Below are 22,796 nucleotides of genomic sequence, written 5' to 3' on the forward strand. Positions count from 1 at the left end.
GAAACAGCTCGTATGAGCGAACCACAAAACATCACACCGACGAGCAGGCATGCACAATCCTGGTGCAACGGTTCATGCATGTGACGTGTCTTTTAAGCAGGAACACAGTGCGAGCAGCTGCAGCTGCTCGCACTGTGTTCCATGGGACGAGGTGCACCACACTGCGCTGCTGATGTGGAGGAAAATAAAATACTGCTGTATAATTAATGAATATCACTGGGTTGATATAAATACTACATAAAAGGGGACGCAATGCAGAACCCCACAGTTAAATAACACTGGTTAAAAAAAAAAAAAAATGCCACTCACAGGATTCAAACCCGCACACTCCGATTACCCGATGGAAACTTTACCACTGCATTACAATTACTGTCTTGTAACAGGAGCATGAAATGGCTAAAATCAACAAGCACATAAACATATTTTCTAAAAAAGAAAACAAACGTGTTCTGCAGCTGTGATGTCCAGAACCAGAGATGTCTCAACAGGTGTGGGCAGCCAGCCACGCCCCTGTCCTGTCAGTGCACAGACCAAGATGTCACACTGTGATCAAATGAGAGATGCCTCGCCTGCGGGGGGCATGAACCACACGCACATGTGTGTTGGGGGGAGCGGAGGGAGTGGAGGTGAGCGCGCAAAATACACACACACGTTGTGGGGGGAGCCGACACTTGTGGGGCACTTAGACAAATTTCACATCCAGCTCGACAGTGATTGTCTGCTGACTGTTTTTGTGTTAACAGTGCGAATGGCCACACATTTTCTAAGTGCCAAACGAGCGGTGTTAGATGTTCATATGTGTCAGCTGGAATTTGTCCGACACGTGCCGCGAGAAGGTTCGATGGGCTCTCACAGCGCACACTCTGTCTTTCAGCCTTTGGTGTGCACAAATAGTTGAAGCAATGGGTGTATGAGGTGTTAGAGGCAGCTACAAATTTACACGTTTTGCATACGATTCCTGCTTCATGCGCACTTAATGCGCATTTCGACCAACTTCGCACTATGTGTGAAGTGGCCCTAAAATTCATCTCTATTACCCATGTGTAGAACAGGTACAGTGAGGAAAATAAGTATTTGAACACCCTGCGGTTTTGGAAGTTCGCCTACTTAGAAATCATGGAGGGGTCTGAAATTTTCATCTTAGGTGCATGTCCACTGTGAGAGACATAGCCTAAAAAAAAAAAAAAATCCGGAAATCACAATGTATGATTTTTTTTTAAATAATTTATTTGTGTGTTACTACTAAGTATTTGAACCCCTACCAACCATCAAGAATTCTGGCTCACACAGACCTGTTAATTTTTCTTTAAGAAGCCCTCTTATTCTGCACTCTTTACCTGTATTAACTGCACCTGTTTGAACTTGTTACCTGTATAAAAGACACCTGTTCACACACTCAGTCAATCATACTCCAACCTGTCCACCATAGCTAAGACCAAAGAGCTGTCTAAGGACACCAGGGACAAAACTGTAGACCTGCACAAGGCTGGGATGGGCTACAGGACAACAGGCAAGCAGCCTGGTAGAAGACAACAACTGTTATGATTATTTATTAGAAAGTGGAAGAAACACAAGATGACTGTCAGTCTCCCTCGGTCTGGGATTCCATGCAAGATCTCACTTTGTGGGGTAAGGATGATTCTGAGAAAGCTCAGACCTACACAGGAGGACCCGGTCAATGACCTGAAGAGAGCTGGGACCACAGTCACAAAGATTACATTAGTAACACATGATGATGTCATGGTTTAAAATCCTGCAGGGCAGCAAGGTCCCCCTGCTCAAGCTAGCACATGTCGAGGCCCGTTTGAAGTTCACCAGTGACCATCTGGATGATCCAGAGGAGGCATGGGAGAAGGTCATGTAGTCAGATGAGACCAGAATAGAGTGTTTTGGAATCAACTCCACTTACCATGTTTAGAGGATGAGAACAACCCCAAGAAAACCATCCCATCCGTGAAGCATGGGCGTGGAAACATCATACTCGGGGTGTGCTCTTCTGCAAAGGGGACAGGACGACTGCACCGTATTGAAGGGAGGATGGATGGTGTCAGGTACTGCAAGATTTTGGCAAACAACCTCCTTCCCTCAGTAAGAGCATTGAAGCTGGGTCATGGCTGGGTCTTCCAGCATGACGATGACCCCAAACACACAGCCAGGGCAACTAAGGAGGGGCTCTGTAAGAAGCATTTCAAGGTCCTGGAGTGGCCTGGCCAGTCTCCAGACTTGAACCCAATTGAAAATCTTTGGAGGGAGCTGAAAGTCCAAACCTGAAAGATCTAGAGGAGATCTGTATGGAGGAGTGGACCAAAATCCCTCGCTGCAGTGTGTGAAAACCTGGTGAAAAACTACAGGAAACATTTGACCTCTGTAATTGCAAACAAAGGCTACTGTACCAAATATTAACATTGATTTTCACAGGTGTTCAAATACTTATTTGCAGCAGTAACATACAAATAAATTATTTAAAAAAATCATGCATTGTGATTTCCGGATTTTTTTTTTTAGATTATGTCTCTCACAGTGGACAGGCACCTAAGATGAAAATTTCAGACCCCTCCATGATTTCTAAGTAGGAGAACTTGCAAAATTGCAGGGTGTTCAAATACTTATTTTCCTCACTGTATACGAGGTCTGTTAGAAAAGTATCCGACCTTTTTATTTTTTTCAAAAACTTGATGGATTTGAATCACATGTGCTTGCATGAGTCAACCTTGAACCTTCGTGTGCATGCGTGAATTTTTTCACGCCTGTCAGTTGCGTCATTTGCTTGTAAGCAGCCTTTATGTGAGGACGGGTGGAGGCTCTCGTCGTTTTTTTCTTTGCAAGGAAATGGCGGAATGACTGGAGCAGCGCGACTGCATCAAATTTTGCCAGAAATTGGGCGACAGCCAGGTGGAAACCATTCGGATTATTCAGACGGCTTTCGGTGACGATCCTATGGGCATCACACAGATTAAGGAGCGGTACAACCGGTTTAAAGACGGCCGCACAATGGTGGAGAGTGCGCTGCGCTCCGGGCAGCCATCAACATGCTGAAATGACCAGATCATTTCCAAAGTGAACGCTGTGGTGATGTGGGACCGTCGTTTGACTATCCGAGAAAAATTTGATGCAGTCGCGCTGCTCCAGTCGTTCCGCCATTTCCTTGCAAAGAAAAAACGACGAGAGACTCCACCCATCCTCACACAAAGGCTGCTTACAAGCAAATGACGCAACTGACAGGCGTGAAAAAAATCACGCATGCGCACGAAGGTTCAAGGTTGGCTCATGCAAGCACATGTGATTCAAATCCATCAGGTTTTTGAAAAAAATAAAAAGGTCGGATACTTTTCTAACGGACCTTGTATGTGATCATAGCATTTATTTTTTTAAGTTATTGTGTTAACAAACTGAAGTGGTTGGACTCCATCATGCATTTATTCACTCAAATTATTTTGGAGGGGACATGCCACCTAGAAAAAAAAAAAAAAAAGGAAAATTGACAAATCCCGACATGTCCTGTTTGTTTGCTCACTTATTACATAAAACCCCCATTGTTTCATAAGGTGTTATCTAACTAACACATAATGAGTGAAGACACAGCTGATAATAATCAGACTGTGCGCATTTGTGCATGTTCGGGTGTTGGAAGCGACTGCCTGCGAGGATTCTTTCATGCATTTGCTTATTTGTGTCTGCATGTGAGCAGGCCTTGCATATCCATCTGGGTGTACGTTCAATCATTCATGTCTTCCTCTGCATTTTCTGCTTGTGATTCAAGCGGCCTGCTTGCAGCTGTGTTGATGAAATGTCAACATCTGGTCGGGTTTCAAAATTAGAAGGAGACATAAATAGGTTATTTACTGGCCCCTGGTGTTTGCCTTTAGCTTACAGTCAGAGGACATCCAGTTCGTCCGTACTATCGGTGACAACAGCTACAACAGCTTCACTGCTTGATCACCAGCTGCCAACAAAGACATCAACACTGTTTGTCAAAATGCACAGAGATGTTACCCTAGAGTCTCATATTTCAGTCACTACCAGTGCCATACCCAAACTGGGTGGACAGTGATCGTCATCATTCAAAGGTTGTTTTATATCACAAGATTTCTTAGATTACGTAGAGAAGAAAATAGATGACATTAGGTTAAACATATCCCGGCATGCCTTAACCCAGCCACTACACCCTGCTATTGAGGTGGGTGCCATCATTGAGGTATTACCTAGATTTACAGAATTTGATAGTATCTCGCTAGCCGTGCTGACGAAACTCGTAACATCTGCAAAAAGCACAACTTGTTTATTTGATCCTAACAAAACTGTTTAAGGACCTGTGGCCCATTCTTGAGCCAACTGTGCTGGAGATTAATAATCTCTCATTAACCTCTGGATCTGTTCGTAAATGTTTCAAATCTGCAGTGATTAAACCAAAACTTAAGAAACCCAACCTTGAGCCTAGTCTAACTGAAAAATTATAGGCCAACATCAAACCTATCATTTTGTTCTAAAATTCTTGAAAAAGTGGTTTCACAGCAGCTCATGGACCACCATACTGAGAATAACCTCTCTGAGCCACTGCAGTCTGCATTTAGAATTCACATTCCACAGACAGCTCTAACTAAAGTGGTGAATGATCTTCTGCTTGCAATGGATTTAGACACCACTATGGTTCTGTTACTGTTAGATCTTAGTGCTGAGTTTGATACAGTGGATTGTCATATTCTACTTGATTGGCTGGAGAATCATTTTGGGATTACTGGGAATGTCCTTGCATGGTTGACATCACACCTGACTTCACTGTGTTTGGTACAATGGGCCTCATGTATCAACATTGCGTACGGCGATATTTGAGCGTATATGGGGTGTACGCCAAAACGGCTGCGCTACTTGGCATTTATCAATGTGGTCGTTGGCGTACGCTGCGCTGAAAATATACACCAGGTCGAGAGGTGGCGTAAATTATACACCAAAATGAACCAGCGCTGGAATCCACATAGAAATGAAGATGATCAACATGATAAACAGTGCCATTATACAAATCAATGCATATGTTACATAAATAACACTTTCCTAATTATACTACATAATAATCAATACAAATCCCGGGATTATTATGGAGCACGATCCGTGGTCACAGCGCTGACTGCAAAGACAGCGCTGCTCGCCTTTTTCTCCAGACTTCGAGCCTGGAGCCAGAGCAGCACTGAGCTTAACTTCATGTGGTGTGATCGTTTTAGACTATGAAATTGATAATAACAACTGTAATTTCATCATTCCCTTAATTCGCCCGTGCTGCAACCAGGTTTTGTCGTCTCCATTCGGTTGTCACAATAAAATAAATACAGAAATACATTTAAAAAATAAAGAAATCTGACAGATTAGGCTTGTCTTATTAATTGAGCGAGCAAATATCCACATGTCAAGAATTATTGACATGTGAAAAGAGAATACAGTGGTCCCTCGCTATAACGCCGTTCACCTGTCATGGCCTCGGAGTCTCATGGAGTTTTTAGTCCAATTTTGCATGCCTTTTTTTTTTTACAGTGTTCTGTGTTCTGCGTATCTGTTTATAAGAATCTTGTTGCCCAGAAGAAAAAAGAGCGCCAACAACTACTCTTAACTGTGTTTGTCACACGGACACTCACACCTGCTGCAGCCAGGTGTGAGTGGAAAAAGGCGCAGCATCAGGACGCAGAGGCCCGATCTGTGACATACTGGTCAGTCACTATTAATAATTTCTTATGTGTCCGACCTCGTTCGTTGATCGTTAAAATTAATTCGTTAGTTCTAAATGCCATCATAATTATTTATAGGAAAACGTTCTATTTTTATTTCTCAAACAAATGTTTGGCCCTGAAAACAGTTTGGTATTATTTTCCTACTAAGGTTTGAACTTTGAGAGTGTTTACACACGAGAGAAAAGTGAGAAAATGTTCATGCCTGATTGAGAAAGTGTACGAGGGCTGTCAATAAAGTAACGGTCCTTTTTATTTTTTTCAAAAACTATATGGATTTCATTCATATGTTTTTACGTCAGACATGCTTGAACCCTTGTGTGCATGCGTGAGTTTTTCCACGCCTGTCGGTGACGTCATTCGCCTGTGAGCACTCCTTGTGGGAGGAGTCGTCCAGCCCCTCGTCGGGATTCCTTTGTCTGAGAAGTTGCTGAGAGACTGGCGCGTTGTTTGATCAAAATTTTTTCTAAACCTGTGAGACACATCGAAGTGGACACGGTTCGAAAAATTAAGCTGGTTTTCAGTGAAAATTTTAACGACTGATGAGAGATTTTGAGGTGATTCTGTCGCTTTAAGGACTTCCCACGGTGCGAGACGTCGCTCAGCGCTCTCAGCCGCCGTCGTCAGCCTGTTCAAGCTGAAAACCTCCACATTTCAGGCTCTATTGATCCAGGACGTCGTGAGAGAACAGAGAAGTTTCAGAAGAAGTCGGTTTCAGCATTTTATCCGGATATTCCACTGTTAAAGGAGATTTTTTTAATGAAAGACGTGCGGACGGGTCCGCGCGTTGGGACACAGCCGACGCGGTGCGGCGGCACAGGAAAAACACCTCCGTGTTGATAACCATTTGTAAAATCCAGGCGGCTTTTGATGGCTTTCAACAAGTGAGTAACTGAGAAATTGTTTAACAGCTTGGGCATGTTCCAACTTGCCTGTTAAGGTTTCCAACGGAGGTGTTTTTCCTGTGGCGGAGCGTCGCGGCGGCTGCGTCCCATATTGGCCTCTCTTCATTGGCTTCCTGTTAATTCTAGAATAGAATTTAAAATTCTTCTTCTTACTTATAAGGTTTTGAATAATCAGGTCCCATCTTATCTTAGGGACCTCGTAGTACCATATCACCATACCAATTTCTTACTTTTAAACTCGGACAAGACCTAAATGATGGTTCTTGGTCCACTGAGACATCAACATCAATTTGACCAGATAAAGCTTAACCTAGGTTCATGTGTCATACTTCACACTGACAAAGTGAGGAACCTTGGGGTAATTTTTGATCCTACGCTCCAATTGGTTCAAAATACGGCTGCCACAGTTTTGACAAGAAGCAAAAAGTTCAACCACATTTCACCAATTTTGGCATCTCTTCACTGGCTTCTTGTCTCTGTGAGGTCAGATTTTAAGGTTCTGTTACTAACCTATAAAATTATTCATGGACTAGCACCTCCCTACTTAGCTGACCTAATTACACCCTGGGCTCTGCATTGTCAGGGTGCAGGACTACTTTGTGTCCCTAGGGTGAATAAAAAGTCTGTGGGCCACAGAGCCTTCTCTTATTGTGCACCTGTTTTGTGGAACTATCTCCCTGAGGAGACAAAGCAGTCAGATTCCATAGAGACATACTGCAGTCTGCTTTTGGAATATATTCTGGCAAGGGGACAGGTCCACTGATGATGTAATGGATGGACGCTGGCCCTGCACCCCAGGGCCCCACCTGCCTGAAGCACCAATGGCTGCACTTTAGGGTCCCTTCACATTTAATATGAATAAGTACAAATCAGGGCTAATCACGGCGAAACAGCTTGTATGAGCAAACCACGAAAACATCGAGCCGACATTGGGAGGGGCAGGTGTAAATGATCCCACTGTGATGCTTTCGGAACCACATGAAACCGTTGCAGTGGGAACACAGTGCGAGCAGCTGGAGCATGTGGAATGACATTGTGCAGCTTCTCTGGCAAAAAAATAAAAAATACATGCCACCCACAGGATTCAAACCTGCAATTTACAAAAGCTCTGATTAACAGACAGAAACTTTACCACTGCGCTACCAACGCTGCCCTATAAAAGGAGCATACAATGCCTAAAATCAACAAGGAGATAAATGTATTTAAAAAATAAAACCACACACCATAAAACACTGCATTTTATTGAATCCCTCTTATCAAGTGGACAATACAAGTATGAACCATCTGTTCTTCTGTAGATGACCCATGGTCACAGACGTACAGTCTGACATAAATGACATAAATGATACAGTGCGCTCTTATCATGTCCACATCTACTGGCCTGGTATGTCCAGTCAGCCCCGCATGCATCCGGTCTGATGCATTTCCTGTGGATGGGACTCTGCAGGACAGACACCGCATCATGTGGAACAGAGTTCACGTGGGTGAAGTGACATTCAGATTGCCCACTGCGTGTTATGATCTGACGGTCCGTTTTACCTGGGACAGCCTGTCAATGTGTGCGCCATGCGCTCGCTTGCTGCAGCCCATCGCAACAGCAATATATGTTTTTATGTATGTCCACGTGAAGACAGCAAGCAGACACACGCGCGTCACAGTGGACAGTTGTAAGTTCATGTCCGTCCAAACATGGTACATGTTCCCCAGCTGGGATGTCCAGAACCAGCTGGGATGACCAGAGATCTCAACAGCTGCTGCTGTCGGCGGCCACACCCACTGTCAGTCTGGTGCACACACCAAGGTGTCACTCTGTGTCTGTGTTATGTGATCATGTCTTTTTAGTTATTTGTTATATAACTGTGTATATTGGTAGTGTTGTATTTATTTATATACCTGATCTGGCCATGGTCTCTGTGTTTCTAATGTGACATGTCATGTGCACTGAGTCGTCATTCATTTGTAGGTGGCAGTGATTCTCTGGTCAGCAGCTGGAAGGCAGTTCGCTGTGCTGTGTGCGCCATATCAGCAGTTCATGCAAGTGTGCTCCCCACATGGTACATGTGTGTTGCTGTTTTGCAATGCCACACTCGTGGGGGCACTTAGACAAATTTCACAGCCGGCTTGAAAGTGATCACTATTTTTGTGCTGACAGCGCAAATGGCCTCACATTTTCTAAGTGTCAAGCGAGCGGTGTTAGATGTTCGTGTGTGTCACCTGGAATTTGGCCGACACCTGCCGCGAGAGGGATCCAATGGGCTCTCACAGAGCACACTCTGTCTTTCAGCCGCCGGTGTACTCAAATAGTTGTAGAGACAGCTGTACGAGGCATTGGAAGCAGCTCCAATTTTACACAAATTGCAAACGGTTGCTGCTTCGTGCGCAATTCGGCCACATTCGTACGATGTGTGAAGAGGCCCTCAATAATGCATTTTCTTGTTGATGCTACTCTGGTTTTTCTGTTTCCTGCATCTTCAACTTTGTAAAACTTTGTAAAAACCTTGTAACTGTTAGAATGGCCTAAGCAGTGGGTTACCTCTGAGTCTGGTCTGCTTCAGGTTTCTTCCTCAGCATCATCAGAGGGAGTTTTTCCTTACCACTGTCACCTGTGTGCTTGCTTTAGGGGTTAGTAAGGTTAGGCCTTACTTGTGTGAAGTGTCTTGAGGCAGCTTTGTTGTGATTTGGCACTATATAAATGAAATAAATTGAAAATAAATTGAAAATTGAATTGTTGTTAAGCAGGTCTCATTTAGTGTTTGGGTTTACATGTTTTGGGATAAGTAAAATAATCAAACTGTGTCAGTGGTCTGACATTTACAGGGCAGGGAAAAAAAGTAATAATATTTTTAAAACTTAAGTTATTTAGTGCCATGGTGGGGGTTTTGTCTCCATTAAATATTGCAGTTGAAGATTCACCTCATACTTATAATTACTTAATAACTTATAATGTAAGCCCTCCATGACAAAACTATGTATATTCTGAATCAGATGCAAAACCCAGTATCTCCAAAACCGGAAATGTTTAGCTAACCCAACATGCACTTGGCTGCTTATGTGTCAGGGGGCTCGAGGATGCATGGCACAGAATGTGGGAAGGCACAAAATGCAGACTCGAGGAAAAGGTGTTATAAGTAAAAAATAATCTTTAGCGTTTACACAAGTAGGGGTACGGTACACGGGAAGGCATGCAGTGAAGCAGAGGTACAGATAAGAAATAAGAGAAGCGACCCCACCTCGGGGCCGAAACCTTACATTATGGAACTATCAGTGTGCAAAATATTAGCACGGTAGCATGGTGGCTTAGTGGTTAGCACTGTTGCCTCACAGCAAGAAAGCCATGGGTTTGATTCCCACCTGTGGCCTTTCTGTGTGGAGTTTGCATGTTCTCCACGTGTTTGCGTGGGTTTCCTCCGGGTGCTCTAGTTTCCTCCCACATTTAAAGACATGCAGGTTAGGTGAATTTGAAACTTTATAATTGTCCAGGTCTCCTTTACAGAGATCTCCATCTCAATGGGACTAACCTGGTTAAATAAAGACTAAATTAAAGAATTTGAACAAACCATTTTTATTCTATTTATGGAAATATGTGCATTTTCAAATTTGTTTTCCATTAAATCCCAATTTTAAATTGCATTTTTTTTTTCTATTTAAAAAATTGACTTCCTAGGTTTTGCATTCGGAACCCTTCAATTGATTTTAATATTTATATAGTGTACGACTGATTAAGAGAATGTAGCCAACTTCACGCTGCTAAAACAGTTCTGTTTGCATTGAATTGCAGTTTCAAATGCAACATAATACAAGTGCCAATCAGCACCCATATTTTTTTGGAATGGAACTAACCTTGAATTGGAGGGTCGGGGTCCCAGGCAGCCCACAGCTGGACAACAAAGAACGGTGACCAGCATATCGTATAAACCAGCACAATGACCAGAGTCATCCTCACCGTCTTGGACATGGCTTTCGTGATGCTCTGAGGTGGCGAGGCAGGAGAAGGAGGAGGAGCAATATCAAAGGAGCAGCGAGGTGAGTTTGAGGCCACTTCGTGGTTTAAGTGGGACTCCTGACAGTCTGAGTTGGTCAGTGGTTGTTGCTGCATTGATGATGTTAATAACAACAAATGTTCATCATGGCCACTGTTGTTATGAATACTAGATGGTACACAGTCATAACTGGTTCCCACCTGGCTGTTGCGAGGGGTGTTACTGAAGAGATGTCCTCCTCTTCCATCCCTGCTCCCTCCCCCAGACCCCTGCCTTCCCCTCACACTCGCCCGCTCATCCTCTGTGTTCAAGTTCTGAGAGTGGACCATGGAATCATTCCTCCTCATCTGGATCATTACCACTCTCTCCGACTTCAGGTAGATGTTATTGTGAATCTCCCTGAAGATTCTTATCTAAAAGAGATATTTCCAAAGAAGTGGCATGGTTAAAAATAAATAAATTAAAATAAAAATCTGACATTTTAAAATATGAATGCCTTAAAATTAATCTTAAGGATTGAATAATGCCTGATCCAAATAACTGTATTTGTCCCGATGAAAGAATATATTTAAGTGCTCTGGAAAATTCAAAAAGAGACAGAACAAGAGTTTTGGGATTCACTATTCATTTACTAGAGTCAAGAATTTTTATCAAGAATTCTGTCACTCCATTGCAATCAGAATTTCTACCATAAACATTTACAGCATTTCTTACAGCCTTCTGCACAAATATAGCAATAGATTTAAGGCATCTCATTTTTAGCTAATTGATTATTAATGCCAAACATTTAATTTCTTCCAGATTTTGCATGCAGTGCAATGTATTGACAGCGCTTCACTTTTTCCACATTTTGTTGTTACAGTTTTATTCCAAAATGGAGTATATTCATTTTTCCCCCTCAAAATTCTACACACAGAACCCCATAATGACAATATGAAAAAAGTTTTTCTTGAAATTTTTCAACGTTATTAAAAAAAAACAACTAAGAAATCACAGTAAGTATTTACACCCTTTGCGCAATACTTTCTTGATGCATCTTTGGCAGCAATTACAGCCTCACATCTTCTTGAATATGATGCCACATATGATATCTTTGGGCAGTTTTGCTAATTCCTCTTAGCAGCAACTCTCAAGCTCCATCAGGTTGGTTTGGGAGTGTCGGTGCACAGCCGTTTTCAGATCTCTCGAGAGATGTTCGGTTGGATTCAGTTCTGAGCTCTAACTGGGCCACTCAAGGATGTTCACAGAGTTCTCTTGAAACCACTCCTTTGATATCTTGGCTGTGTACTTAGGGTCATTGTCCTGCTGAAAGATGAAACGTCACCCCAGTCTGAGATCAATAGCACTCTGGAGCAGGTTTTCATCTAGGATGTCTCTGTACATTGCTGCATTCATCTTTCCCTTAATCCTGACTAGTCCTGATAGTTTGAGGGGAAAAATGAATTTCATCATTTTGGAATAAGACTGTAACATAACAAAATGTGGAAAAAGTGCAGCGCTGTGAATATTTTACGGACGCACCGTATGCAGCTCTGTACTAGTGCATGATCTAATCAGAGAGTGCACGGAGACACATACCTCCAGCAATACCTCACACATATTAGAGATACATTTTAGCAGGATTGTACAAAAAGTACTAAACCAGTTTTCGTTAAACGGTGTAGTATAGGCCAAGAAAGATGCCATTGACTTCTGGAGCAGATCCAATCAAGGAGTGCAGCCAGGAATTCTTAGACTAAGACAAAGAGATAATGTTAGATATTTTCACTCTAGATATGCAGGGAGCAATAATGCATTTGTGCATTATTGTTTGAAAACCTGACAAAAATGGTGAAAATGCACTATGTCACAATATTAAAGAAAACTTTTCTGGATCTACTCCACTATGTGGATCAATGGATAATGGCTTCTTCCTTGGCCTGTACCCCACCCTTTCACAAAAATAAATAGCAGTTTTTGCATAATCTTGGGAACAGACAAATGTCTCTAAAAACATCTCCTTTGTTTAGGGAACTAGACGCTAGCTTCCAATACATAGTGCATTATAAACTATGTTATACTTCAGTACATGCAACTTTAAGATTGAATTCCTAATGCTGGCCTGGATGTATGGAAAATAATTTTCTTAATTTAAAACCTGATACTGAAATGAAAAGCCTCTCTGTGATGCAGATCTGGCACAATCTAATTCACGGCAGGAGGTTCAGATTTATTGGGCAGCCGTCTCAGCAGTGGTCCTAGAAGTGCTGTGTTAATTAAGGGAAATAGCTGGACCCTGGAAATATCTTTCTCTAAATATGGCAGCATGGCTGATGGGAGGTAGCCCAGAATGCCTGTCCACTGTGGGACGCTAGATAACCAGCTCTGTCCCCCACAGGTTATCAAACAACGCCTACCAATTGCAGCCTCAGTGAAAAGTCAACAGCACTTCATTCATACTATGCACTTCATTATTAAATACTGTTGTCTGCAGTATTTAATCCTAATCAGAGTTCAGCCAGTACACACCAGTATTACCTGACAGGTGGTAATAATGATGGCGGGCAAGAGGAAAACAGCCACGGTCATCCATGTGACATACGCCTTCAACCCCCACGGCACAGAAAAGTGAGCCCAGCACTCAAACTCGCCGGGATTAATTTCAAAGCGAGAAAAGATGAACACCTGACGGATAGAACAAAGGCAGGGTGGTCAGTGCAGGCCACAAACATGGCTTCTTTGTTACAGCTAAACTACGATGGCCTCATCTTCTTCAAAATACACCAACAGCTTGAGTTCTCCTGCAGGAATCTGGGTGTGAACACCCGTTGATTTCTCATTTCCTATTTTACCATGTGTTTTTTTTGTGTGCATGCCTGTGCGAGGCACAGAGTTTTTGCTCGCCTCCTTACCTGTGGTAGGCTGAGGAGTAGTGACAGACCCCAGGCTACTATAACAGGGGTGTTACAGCGTGACATAGCCCATCCTCTGTAGGCCTGCAACGGGTAGCAGATGGCATGGTGCCGATCTAGTGTCATGGCAACTATCATGTAAGAAGAAGCAAACATGCCCACAATCTGCAAGTACTTGACGAACCGACAGAGCAAGTCAGGTCCCTGGAACGTTTCAGTGATGTCCCATATTAACTGGGGAAGAACCTGACAGACACACAGTTTAAAAAATAATATTACTTTGCTTAAAAAAAATCGATTCAAAAAAGAAGAAACTTTGTGCTGGCTGGTGGAGGAAAAATATATTAAAGCTATATAAAGCTGCCAATCCAAGGCGGATCTGAAAATTGCAGCACATAAATAGCAGGAAAACTATGTGGTCAACTTTAGATTAGGGTGTTGCTGGTGCCATTGCTTAGACTGAATTACATAGTCAACCAATACCAAAATAAAGTAATCAATGTTCATTTCAAGGAGCATTGTAAATCAGCCACAGTGAAAATGCACAACCCAAAATCAGAAATGACTGGGGAGGTATGTAAAATGCAAATAACAATAACAACAACAACAACAATAATAATAATAATAATAAACCTGCAGTAATGTTTACATGTAATTTGACCTTGATCCATTGCAGACAGTATGAACCCAAAATATTCCATATTTTGGGTTCCATATTCCATATTTTGGGTAGTCAATTTCATTTAACTTTTTGTTAAGATACTTGTACATCCATTTAATGTGGCGTTGCATCAGGAAGGGCATCTGCCGTAAAACCTGTGCCAAATCAACATGCAGACCCACCTTGGATCTGCTATGGCCGCCTCGAGTAAAAACAAGGGAGCAGACTTACCGACACATCATTTCTACATCATAGGCTTGCAGCACATCCCCTCAAAAAAATTTGGAAACGCCAAGACATTGACCACTTTGTAATGTTAAATTCATAAATGCAACTCCATACTGAAGTGCTTGACAAAGGTTTCCCAAAGTAATCCCTTGCCCATATGGTTATCTAAGCTATTGATGAATGGCAGTCCTTGTGTTCATCTTACACTGCTTACACTGTTGCCCTTTATGCACTGAAATTCCACCAAATTATTTAAATCATATTACGCACTGTAGAGGAAGAAATGTGCAAATCCCTTCCAACATTTCATTGAGAAACATTGTTTTTAAACATTTCAATAATTTTCTCATGCCTATGATGTCACAATGGATGTCCTCTTCACATCATTGTTTGTCAAAGACTCAGCCTTTCGTTGATACTGCTTTTGTACAAAATCATGACTACACTCACCGCTGACATCATCTATCTATACAATAACAGCCAAGTGGCCTCTGTGTGCATGTATGTGTGTGTGTGTGTATAGCTTTGATCATGGAGAAACTAGAGAGAGCTGCCGTTTGGTATGCTACCACCTGAACACCAAGAAAACGAAAGAAATAATAATTGACTTTCGGAAGGCGCGGGCTACACCTCACCATGCTCTGATGATCAAAGGGGAACGGGTGGAACGTGTCCAAGAATTCAAGTTCCTAGGACTACACATCTCTGAGGAAGTTGGCTGGACAGCCAATACCAATCATATGGTTAAAAAGGCCCAGCAACGCCTATTTTTCCTAAGAGCATTGAAAAAGAAGAAGCTGCCTCCGCCTCTGTTGAATAATTTCTACAGCTGCACCATCGAGAGCGTACTCACATATGGATGTACGGTGTGGTACGCCAGCTGCACCGCATCTGAGAAGAAACAGCTTCAGCAAGTGATTAAAACAGCTCAGCGGATCATCGGTTGCCCACTCCCATCCTTGGCTGAGATTTACTCAAAACGCCTTCTCGGACGGGCCACAAAGATCACGAATGATCCCTACCATCCGGGACACTCCCTCTTCTCCATCCTCCCGTCTGGCAGGCTCCGGGTTATCCGAGCCCGCACAAACAGACTGAAGGACAGCTTTTTCCCAATGGCTGTGAAAAGACTTTTAGAAGTATGTGTAGTATATGTAGTTTTTAACAGACTACATATTTTATATGTGATAGTCTATTGTATATTGTAATTTATCTGTGAGGGAGCTGCTGCACAGGGGTGTTGCCGAATGACATTTCATTGTGTTCTTTATACAATGACAATAAAGCTTATTCATTCATTCATGCATATATATATATATACATATATATACGAGGTCTATTAGAAAAGTATCCGACCTTATTATTTTTTTCAAAAACCATATGGATTTGAATCACGTGTGATTACATCAGACATGCTTGAACCCTCGTGGGCATGCGAGAGTTTTTTCACGCCTGTCGGTTACGTCATTCGCCTGTGGGCAGTCTTTGAGTGAGGAGTCGTCCACCCGCTCGTCGATTTTTTTCATTGTTTAGGAATGGCTCAGAGACTGTTGCGTTGTTTGATAAAAAATTTTTCAAAACTGTAAGGCACAACTGAGTGGACACCATTCAATAAATTCAGCTGGTTTTCGGTAAAAATTTTAACGGCTGATGAGAGATTTTGGTCTGGTAGTGTCGCTTTAAGGATGGTCCACGGCGCCTGACGCGATCTGCGCTTCGAGGCGGCAGCGTCTCGCCGTTTCAAGTTGAAAACTTCCACATTTCAGGCTCTGTTGACGCAGTAAGTCGTCAGAGAACAGAGAACTTTCAGAAGAAGTCGGCATGAGGAGTTTATTCGGACATTCCATTGTTAACGGTCATTTTGTAATGAAAGAACGTGCGGGCAGAGTCGCATGTCGGGCTGGACCCGACCGCGGGGGGTCGCGGCAGGAAAAACACCTCCGTTGGAAATCTTAACGGGCAAGTTGGAACATGCCCAAGCTGTTAAACAATTTCTCAGTTACTCACTTGTTGAAAGCCATTAAAAGCCGCCTGAATTCTACAAATGGTTTTCAACACGGAGGTGTTTTTCCTGTCGCAGCGCACACAGATTTGCCGAGTCGTCACGGAAACGACTCGGCGAATTTGCGCGTACGTCTTTCATTAAAAAAATGTCCTTAAACAGTGGAATGTCCGCATAAATTCCTCATGCCGGCCTCTTCTGAATCTTCTCTGTTCTCTCACGATGTCCTGGGTGAATTAAGCCTTAAATTAGGATGTTTTCAGCTCGAAACAGGCCGACGACAGCGCCTGGAAGCGCTGCAGGACGTCCCGCTCCGTGGGAAGTCCTTACACCGACAGAAACACCCCATAATCTCTCATCAGCCGTTAAACTTTTCACAGAAAACCAGCTTAATTTCTCGAATAGTGTCCACTCGGATATTCCTCACAGGTCCAGAAAAAATTTTGATAAAGCAACGCGCGCCGTCTCGAGCAGCGTGTGAAACAAAGGAATTCAGCCGAGAGGGCGGGACCACATCTCACTCAAGGCCTGCCCACAGGGAAATGACGTCACCGACACGTGTGAAAAAACTCACGCATGCGCACGAGGGTTCAAGCATGATTGGTGTAATCGCATGTCATTCAAATCCATATAGTTAAAAAAAAAAATAAAAGGGTCGGTTTATTATCTAAGAGACCTCGTATATATACATACATATATATATACACATATACATATACACATATATATATACATATACATATACACATACATATATACACACATATATATATACATATATACATATATATATACATATACACATATATATACATATATATATATACATATACATATATACACATATACATATATATACATATATATATATACACATATACATATATATACATATATACATATACACATATACATATATATACATATATATATATATATACACATATACATATATACATATATATATACACGAGGTCTGTCAATAAAGTATAGGTCCTTTTTATTTTTTTCAAAAACTATATGGATTTCATTCATATGTTTTTACGTCAGACATGCTTGAACCCTCGTGCGCATGCGTGAGTTTTTCCACGCCTGTCGGTGACGTCATTCGCCTGTGAGCACTCCTTGTGGGAGGAGTCGTCCAGCCCCTCGTCGGAATTCCTTTGTCTGAAAAGTTGCTGAGAGACTGGCGCTTTGTTTGATCAAAATTTTTTCTAAACCTGTGAGACACATCGAAGTGGACACGGTTTGAAAAATTAAGCTGGTTTTCAGTGAAAATTTTAACGGCTGATGACAGATTTTGAGGTGATACTGTCGCTTTAAGGACTTCCCATGGTGCGAGACATCGCGCAGCGCTCTCAGCCGCCGTCGTCAGCCTGTTTCAAGCTGAAAACCTCCACATTTCAGGCTCTATTGATCCAGGACGTCGTGAGAGAACAGAGAAGTTTCAGAAGAAGTCGGTTTCAGCATTTTATCCGGATATTCCACTGTTAAAGGAGATTTTTTAAATGAAAGACGTGCGGACGGGTCCGCGCGTCGGGACGCAGCCGACGCGGTGCGGCGGCACAGGAAAAACACCTCCGTGTTGATAACCATTTGTAAAATCCAGGCGGCTTTTGATGGCTTTCAGTGGAGTGAGTATATGAGAAATTGTTTAACAGCTGGACATGTTCCAAGTTGTCCTTAAGGCTTCCAACAGAGGTGTTTTTCCTGTGGCGGAGCGTCGCGGCGGCTGCGAGCCGACGCTGCAATCCGTCCGCACGTCTTTCATTAAAAAAATCTCCTTTAACAGTGGAATATCCGGATAAAATGCTGAAACCGACTTCTTCTGAAACTTCTCTGTTCTCTCACGACGTCCTGGATCAATAGAGCCTGAAATGTGGAGGTTTTCAGCTTGAAACAGGCCGACGACGGCGCCTGAGAGCGCTGCGCGACGTCTCGCACCGTGGGAAGTCCTTAAAGTGACAGTATCACCTCAAAATCTCTCATCAGCCGTTAAAATTTTCACCGAAAACCAGCTTAATTTTTCGAACCGTGTCCACTTCCATGTGTCTCACAGGTTTAGAAAAAATTTTGATCAAACAAAGCGCCAGTCTCTCAGCAACTTCTCAGACAAAGGAATTCCGACGAGGGGCTGGATGACTCCTCCCACAAGGAGTGCTCACAGGCGAATGACGTCACCGACAGGCGTGGAAAAACTCATGCATGCGCACGAGGGTTCAAGCATGTCTGACGTAAAAACATATGAATGAAATCCATATAGTTTTTGAAAAAAATAAAAAGGACCTATACTTTATTGACAGACCTCGTATATATATATATACACTCAACAAAAATATAAACGCAACACTTTTGGTTTTGCTCCCATTTTGTATGAGATGAACTCAAAGATCTAAAACGTTTTCCACATATACAATATCACCATTTCCCTCAAATATTGTTCACAAACCAGTCTAAATCTGTGATAGTGAGCACTTCTCCTTTGCTGAGATAATCCATCCCACCTCACAGGTGTGCCATATCAAGATGCTGATTAGACACCATGATTAGTGCACAGGTGTGCCTTAGACTGCCCACAATAAAAGGCCACTCTGAAAGGTGCAGTTTTGTTTTATTGGGGGGGGGATACTAGTCAGTATCTGGTGTGACCACCATTTGCCTCATGCAGTGCAACACATCTCCTTCGCATAGAGTTGATCAGGTTGTCAATGTTGGCCTGTGGAATGTTGGTCCAATCCTCTTCAATGGCTGATCCTTGCAACATGGGGCCGTGCATTATCCTGCTGCAACATGAGGTGATGTTCTTGGATGTATGGCACAACAATGGGCCTCAGGATCTCGTCACGGTATCTCTGTGCATTCAAAATGCCATCAATAAAATGCACCTGTGTTCTTCATCCATAACAGACGCCTGCCCATACCATAACCCCACCACCACCATGGGCCACTCGATCCACAACATTGACATCAGAAAACCGCTCACCCACACAACGCCACACATGCTGTCTGCCATCTGCCCTGAACAGTGTGAACCGGGATTCATCCGTGAAGAGAACACCTCTCCAACGTGCCAAACGCCAGCGAATGTGAGCATTTGCCCACTCAAGTCGGTTACGACGATGAACTGGAGTCAGGTCGAGACCCCGATGAGGACAACGAGCATGCAGATGAGCTTCCCTGAGACGGTTTCTGACAGTTTGTGCAGAAATTCTTTGGTTATGCAAACCGATTGTTTCAGCACCTGTCCGAGTGGCTGGTCTCAGACGATCTTGGAGGTGAACATGCTGGATGTGGAGGTCCTGGGCTGATGTGGTTACACGTGGTCTGCGGTTGTGAGGCTGGTTGGATGTAGTGCCAAATTCTCTGAAACGCCTTTGGAGACGGCTTATGGTAGAGAAATGAACATTCAATACACGAGCAACAGCTCTGGTTGACATTCCTGCTGTCAGCATGCCAATTGCACACTCCCTCAAATCTTGCGACATCTGTGGCATTGTGCTGTGTGATAAAACTGCACCTTTCAGAGTGGCCTTTTATTGTGGGCAGTCTAAGGCACACCTGTGCACTAATCATGGTGTCTAATCAGCATCTTGATATGGCACACCTGTGAGGTGGGATGGATTATCTCAGCAAAGGAGAAGTGCTCACTATCACAGATTTAGACTGGTTTGTGAACAATATTTGAGGGAAATGGTGATATTGTGTATGTGGAAAACGTTTTAGATCTTTGAGTTCATCTCATACAAAATGGGAGCAAAACCAAAAGTGTTGCGTTTATATTTTTGTTGAGTATATAGAGTCCTTATTTATATATATATATATATATATAAATAAATAAGGACTCTGGGGCCTTAACAGAAGAATGCACTCTCTGAGTATATATATATACATATATATATATATACATAAATATATATATATATATATATATATATATATATATATATATATATATATATATATATATATATATATATATATATATATATATATATATATATATATATATAAAACAACAGAGGACTCTGGGGCCTTAACAGAAGAATGCACTCTCTGAGTACCCTTTACAGTAGTTTTGTGATTTATTTGTAGGGTTAAATGTTTAGACTAGGAGCAACTGATTTTATTTTAAGATTATCCAGATTTAAGTTCCCATGACACTGCAAGACAAGGTGTTTTGGGCCTTGGGTATGCACTCCAGTGAGTGCTCTTCTTTATGATCCTTCATATTAAAATCCTACTATGGCTATTTCAGTCTGCTCTGAACTCATGGGAGTTGATCCTGTCATGTCCTGTGGGGTACAAATTAGATCCTGTCTTTGGTTATAAATAAACCTGACTTGCAGCAGTTTGCAGTAACAATGCAATAGCACTGCAATATCATTTTGGTGATGCACCTTTTTGTACTCTTGTCAGAAGTGTTTGACCCAGTTGTTTTTGTGATGTTAAAAAGTTATAAAGATCGTTTCAATAATTCAATGATATAAATACAGTTAAGTCCATAAGTAGATGGACAGTCTAACATAATTTTTGTAATTTTGCATCTGTGTAATAGAATCAGAATGAAACATTTGAGATTTGTTTATAGTGTAAACCTTTAGCTTCAGTTCAGGGGTTTAACAAAAGTATTGCATTAACCATTTAGGAATTACGCCCATTTTTATACCCAGTCCCACCCAGAGGGAGTCACAGACTCTTATCTGCATCACACTATGGAATCCAGGGATAAGAAATGGCACAATGGGCCTCAGGGTCTGTATAGGACTTAGTATCTGTCCTTTCTCCAAGCCACTGAATACATCTATAGTTACATGAATTGTTAAGAAATACAAACTGTGGGCAGCTCTCAAAAACTGAGTGAACTTGCAAAAGAAGGAGATGCATGAGGGAAGCCACAAAGACACACACAACAATTTTTGTCTGTTGCATCACAGGTTATACAGCTTCCTGGCTTAGGAGTGAGAAGGATTTTCTAAAAAGAAGAGATGACATTTTTGAGCTTTGACAGAAGCCACATGGGAATCTCTAGCCTAGAACTGGAGGCTCTAGCCTAGAATTGGTCTGTTTTCTTACATTGCACTCATTCTCTGTTCCACACAGGAAACTGTATAGCTGGTGATCTAACAGGCTAAAATTTCACTATGGGCAGTTTCTCCATTCACACCCACAGAAGCCTATTGACAGAAGGTTTGGTTTGGACACAAATGCAAGACTCACAAACACAGCTCTGGTTGACAAACTTTAGTGGAGTGACAAGCAGTGGTCGGTACACGGGTAGACAGTCCAGAAAACACAGCAGCAGAATTATTAACATCAGGCTTTATCGCGGTCGGAACAAACGGGCAGGTGGTCGAAAACAGTTTGAGGCAGGCAGGACTATGGAACATGAACGAGAGCTGGAAAGAAGGCACAGGCTGCATCAATCTGGCAAAGAAACAAAGCAGAATGAGCTGTATATATGCACCCCAGTGACGAGCTGCAAATTGAACACAGGTGAGCATGGAAAGCACTGGAAAGGGGGGCGTGACCAGGGAGAGAGAGAGACAGACACGCCCACCTGTAAAAGAGACAGAGAGACCCAAACAGAAAAGCATCCAACAAGGAGATAAACAAAAAAGAAGACAGCCTACACATAAAAACAGACTACAACCAAGAAATTAAAGCAGATCAAACACACCTCCTGACACCTATAACCCTTTCAGAATTGTTATAATCTTGGTGGCTTCTCTCATTTGTCCACTTACCTGGTCACTCAGTCTTTGAGCAAGTACTGCCTACTCATGCTGCAGTACCACACTGTTCATATTTCTTCATGATTGGTATAAATGAAGTTCAAACATATTCAGTGACTTGTGAATGTTGTTGTATTCATCCTCTAACTTACTGAAAGACAACTTTCTGTAAAGGGGGGGGGGGGTCTACTCGTCCTAGGGTCCATGGGTCCTAGGGTCCACTGGTCCTAACCTCCTTATATTATTTGATGGTGCATATTACAACTCTAAACTGATTTTAAAGTTCACCCCTAACCCTAACCAGGACTAGTGGACCCTAGGACTAATGTAACCTAGGACTAGTGGACCCTAGGACTAGTTCCCCTGTAGGGGAAGTACTGGTATCAACAATATTTTTTTATATTTAGATTGTCCAATTAGTTATGGCCTCTTAAAATTTAGGGGTTGTGTATAAAAATGGCTGTAATTCCTAAATGGTTAATGTGATAATTTTGTTGAACCCCATAAATTAAAGCATAAAGTCTACACTACAAGCACATGTTTGTTTAATTTCAACTTCACTGTGTTGGTGCACACAGCCAAAATAAAAACAAAAAAAATGCATCATTGCCCAAATAATGAGCAGCAAGATAGCTTAGTGGTTACCACATGAGTTCCCTGTGTTTGTTCTGGCTTCCTCCCAT

The 22,796-nt window shown here is 42.4% G+C and overlaps 1 protein-coding gene across 3 annotated transcripts in view; it reads right to left on the minus strand.

Annotated features, from left to right (window-relative positions):
• The window catches only part of avpr2ab (arginine vasopressin receptor 2a, duplicate b), an 89,813-nt gene that overhangs the window by 6,436 nt on the left and 60,581 nt on the right, over positions 1-22,796 (minus strand). For 2 of the 3 annotated variants that reach the window (XM_034172357.1, XM_034172358.1), the window contains 3 exons: positions 13,491-13,736; positions 13,117-13,263; positions 10,460-11,012 (listed from right to left, as the gene is read on the minus strand). In XM_034172357.1, coding sequence (XP_034028248.1) covers positions 10,460-11,012; positions 13,117-13,263; positions 13,491-13,736 — 946 coding nt within the window. The remainder of the gene's footprint in view (positions 1-10,459; positions 11,013-13,116; positions 13,264-13,490; positions 13,737-22,796) is intronic. The other variant, XM_034172359.1, reaches the window with a different exon arrangement.

The sequence above is a fragment of the Thalassophryne amazonica genome, chromosome 6, assembly GCF_902500255.1.
Source record: "Thalassophryne amazonica chromosome 6, fThaAma1.1, whole genome shotgun sequence".
NCBI lineage: Eukaryota > Metazoa > Chordata > Actinopteri > Batrachoidiformes > Batrachoididae > Thalassophryne > Thalassophryne amazonica.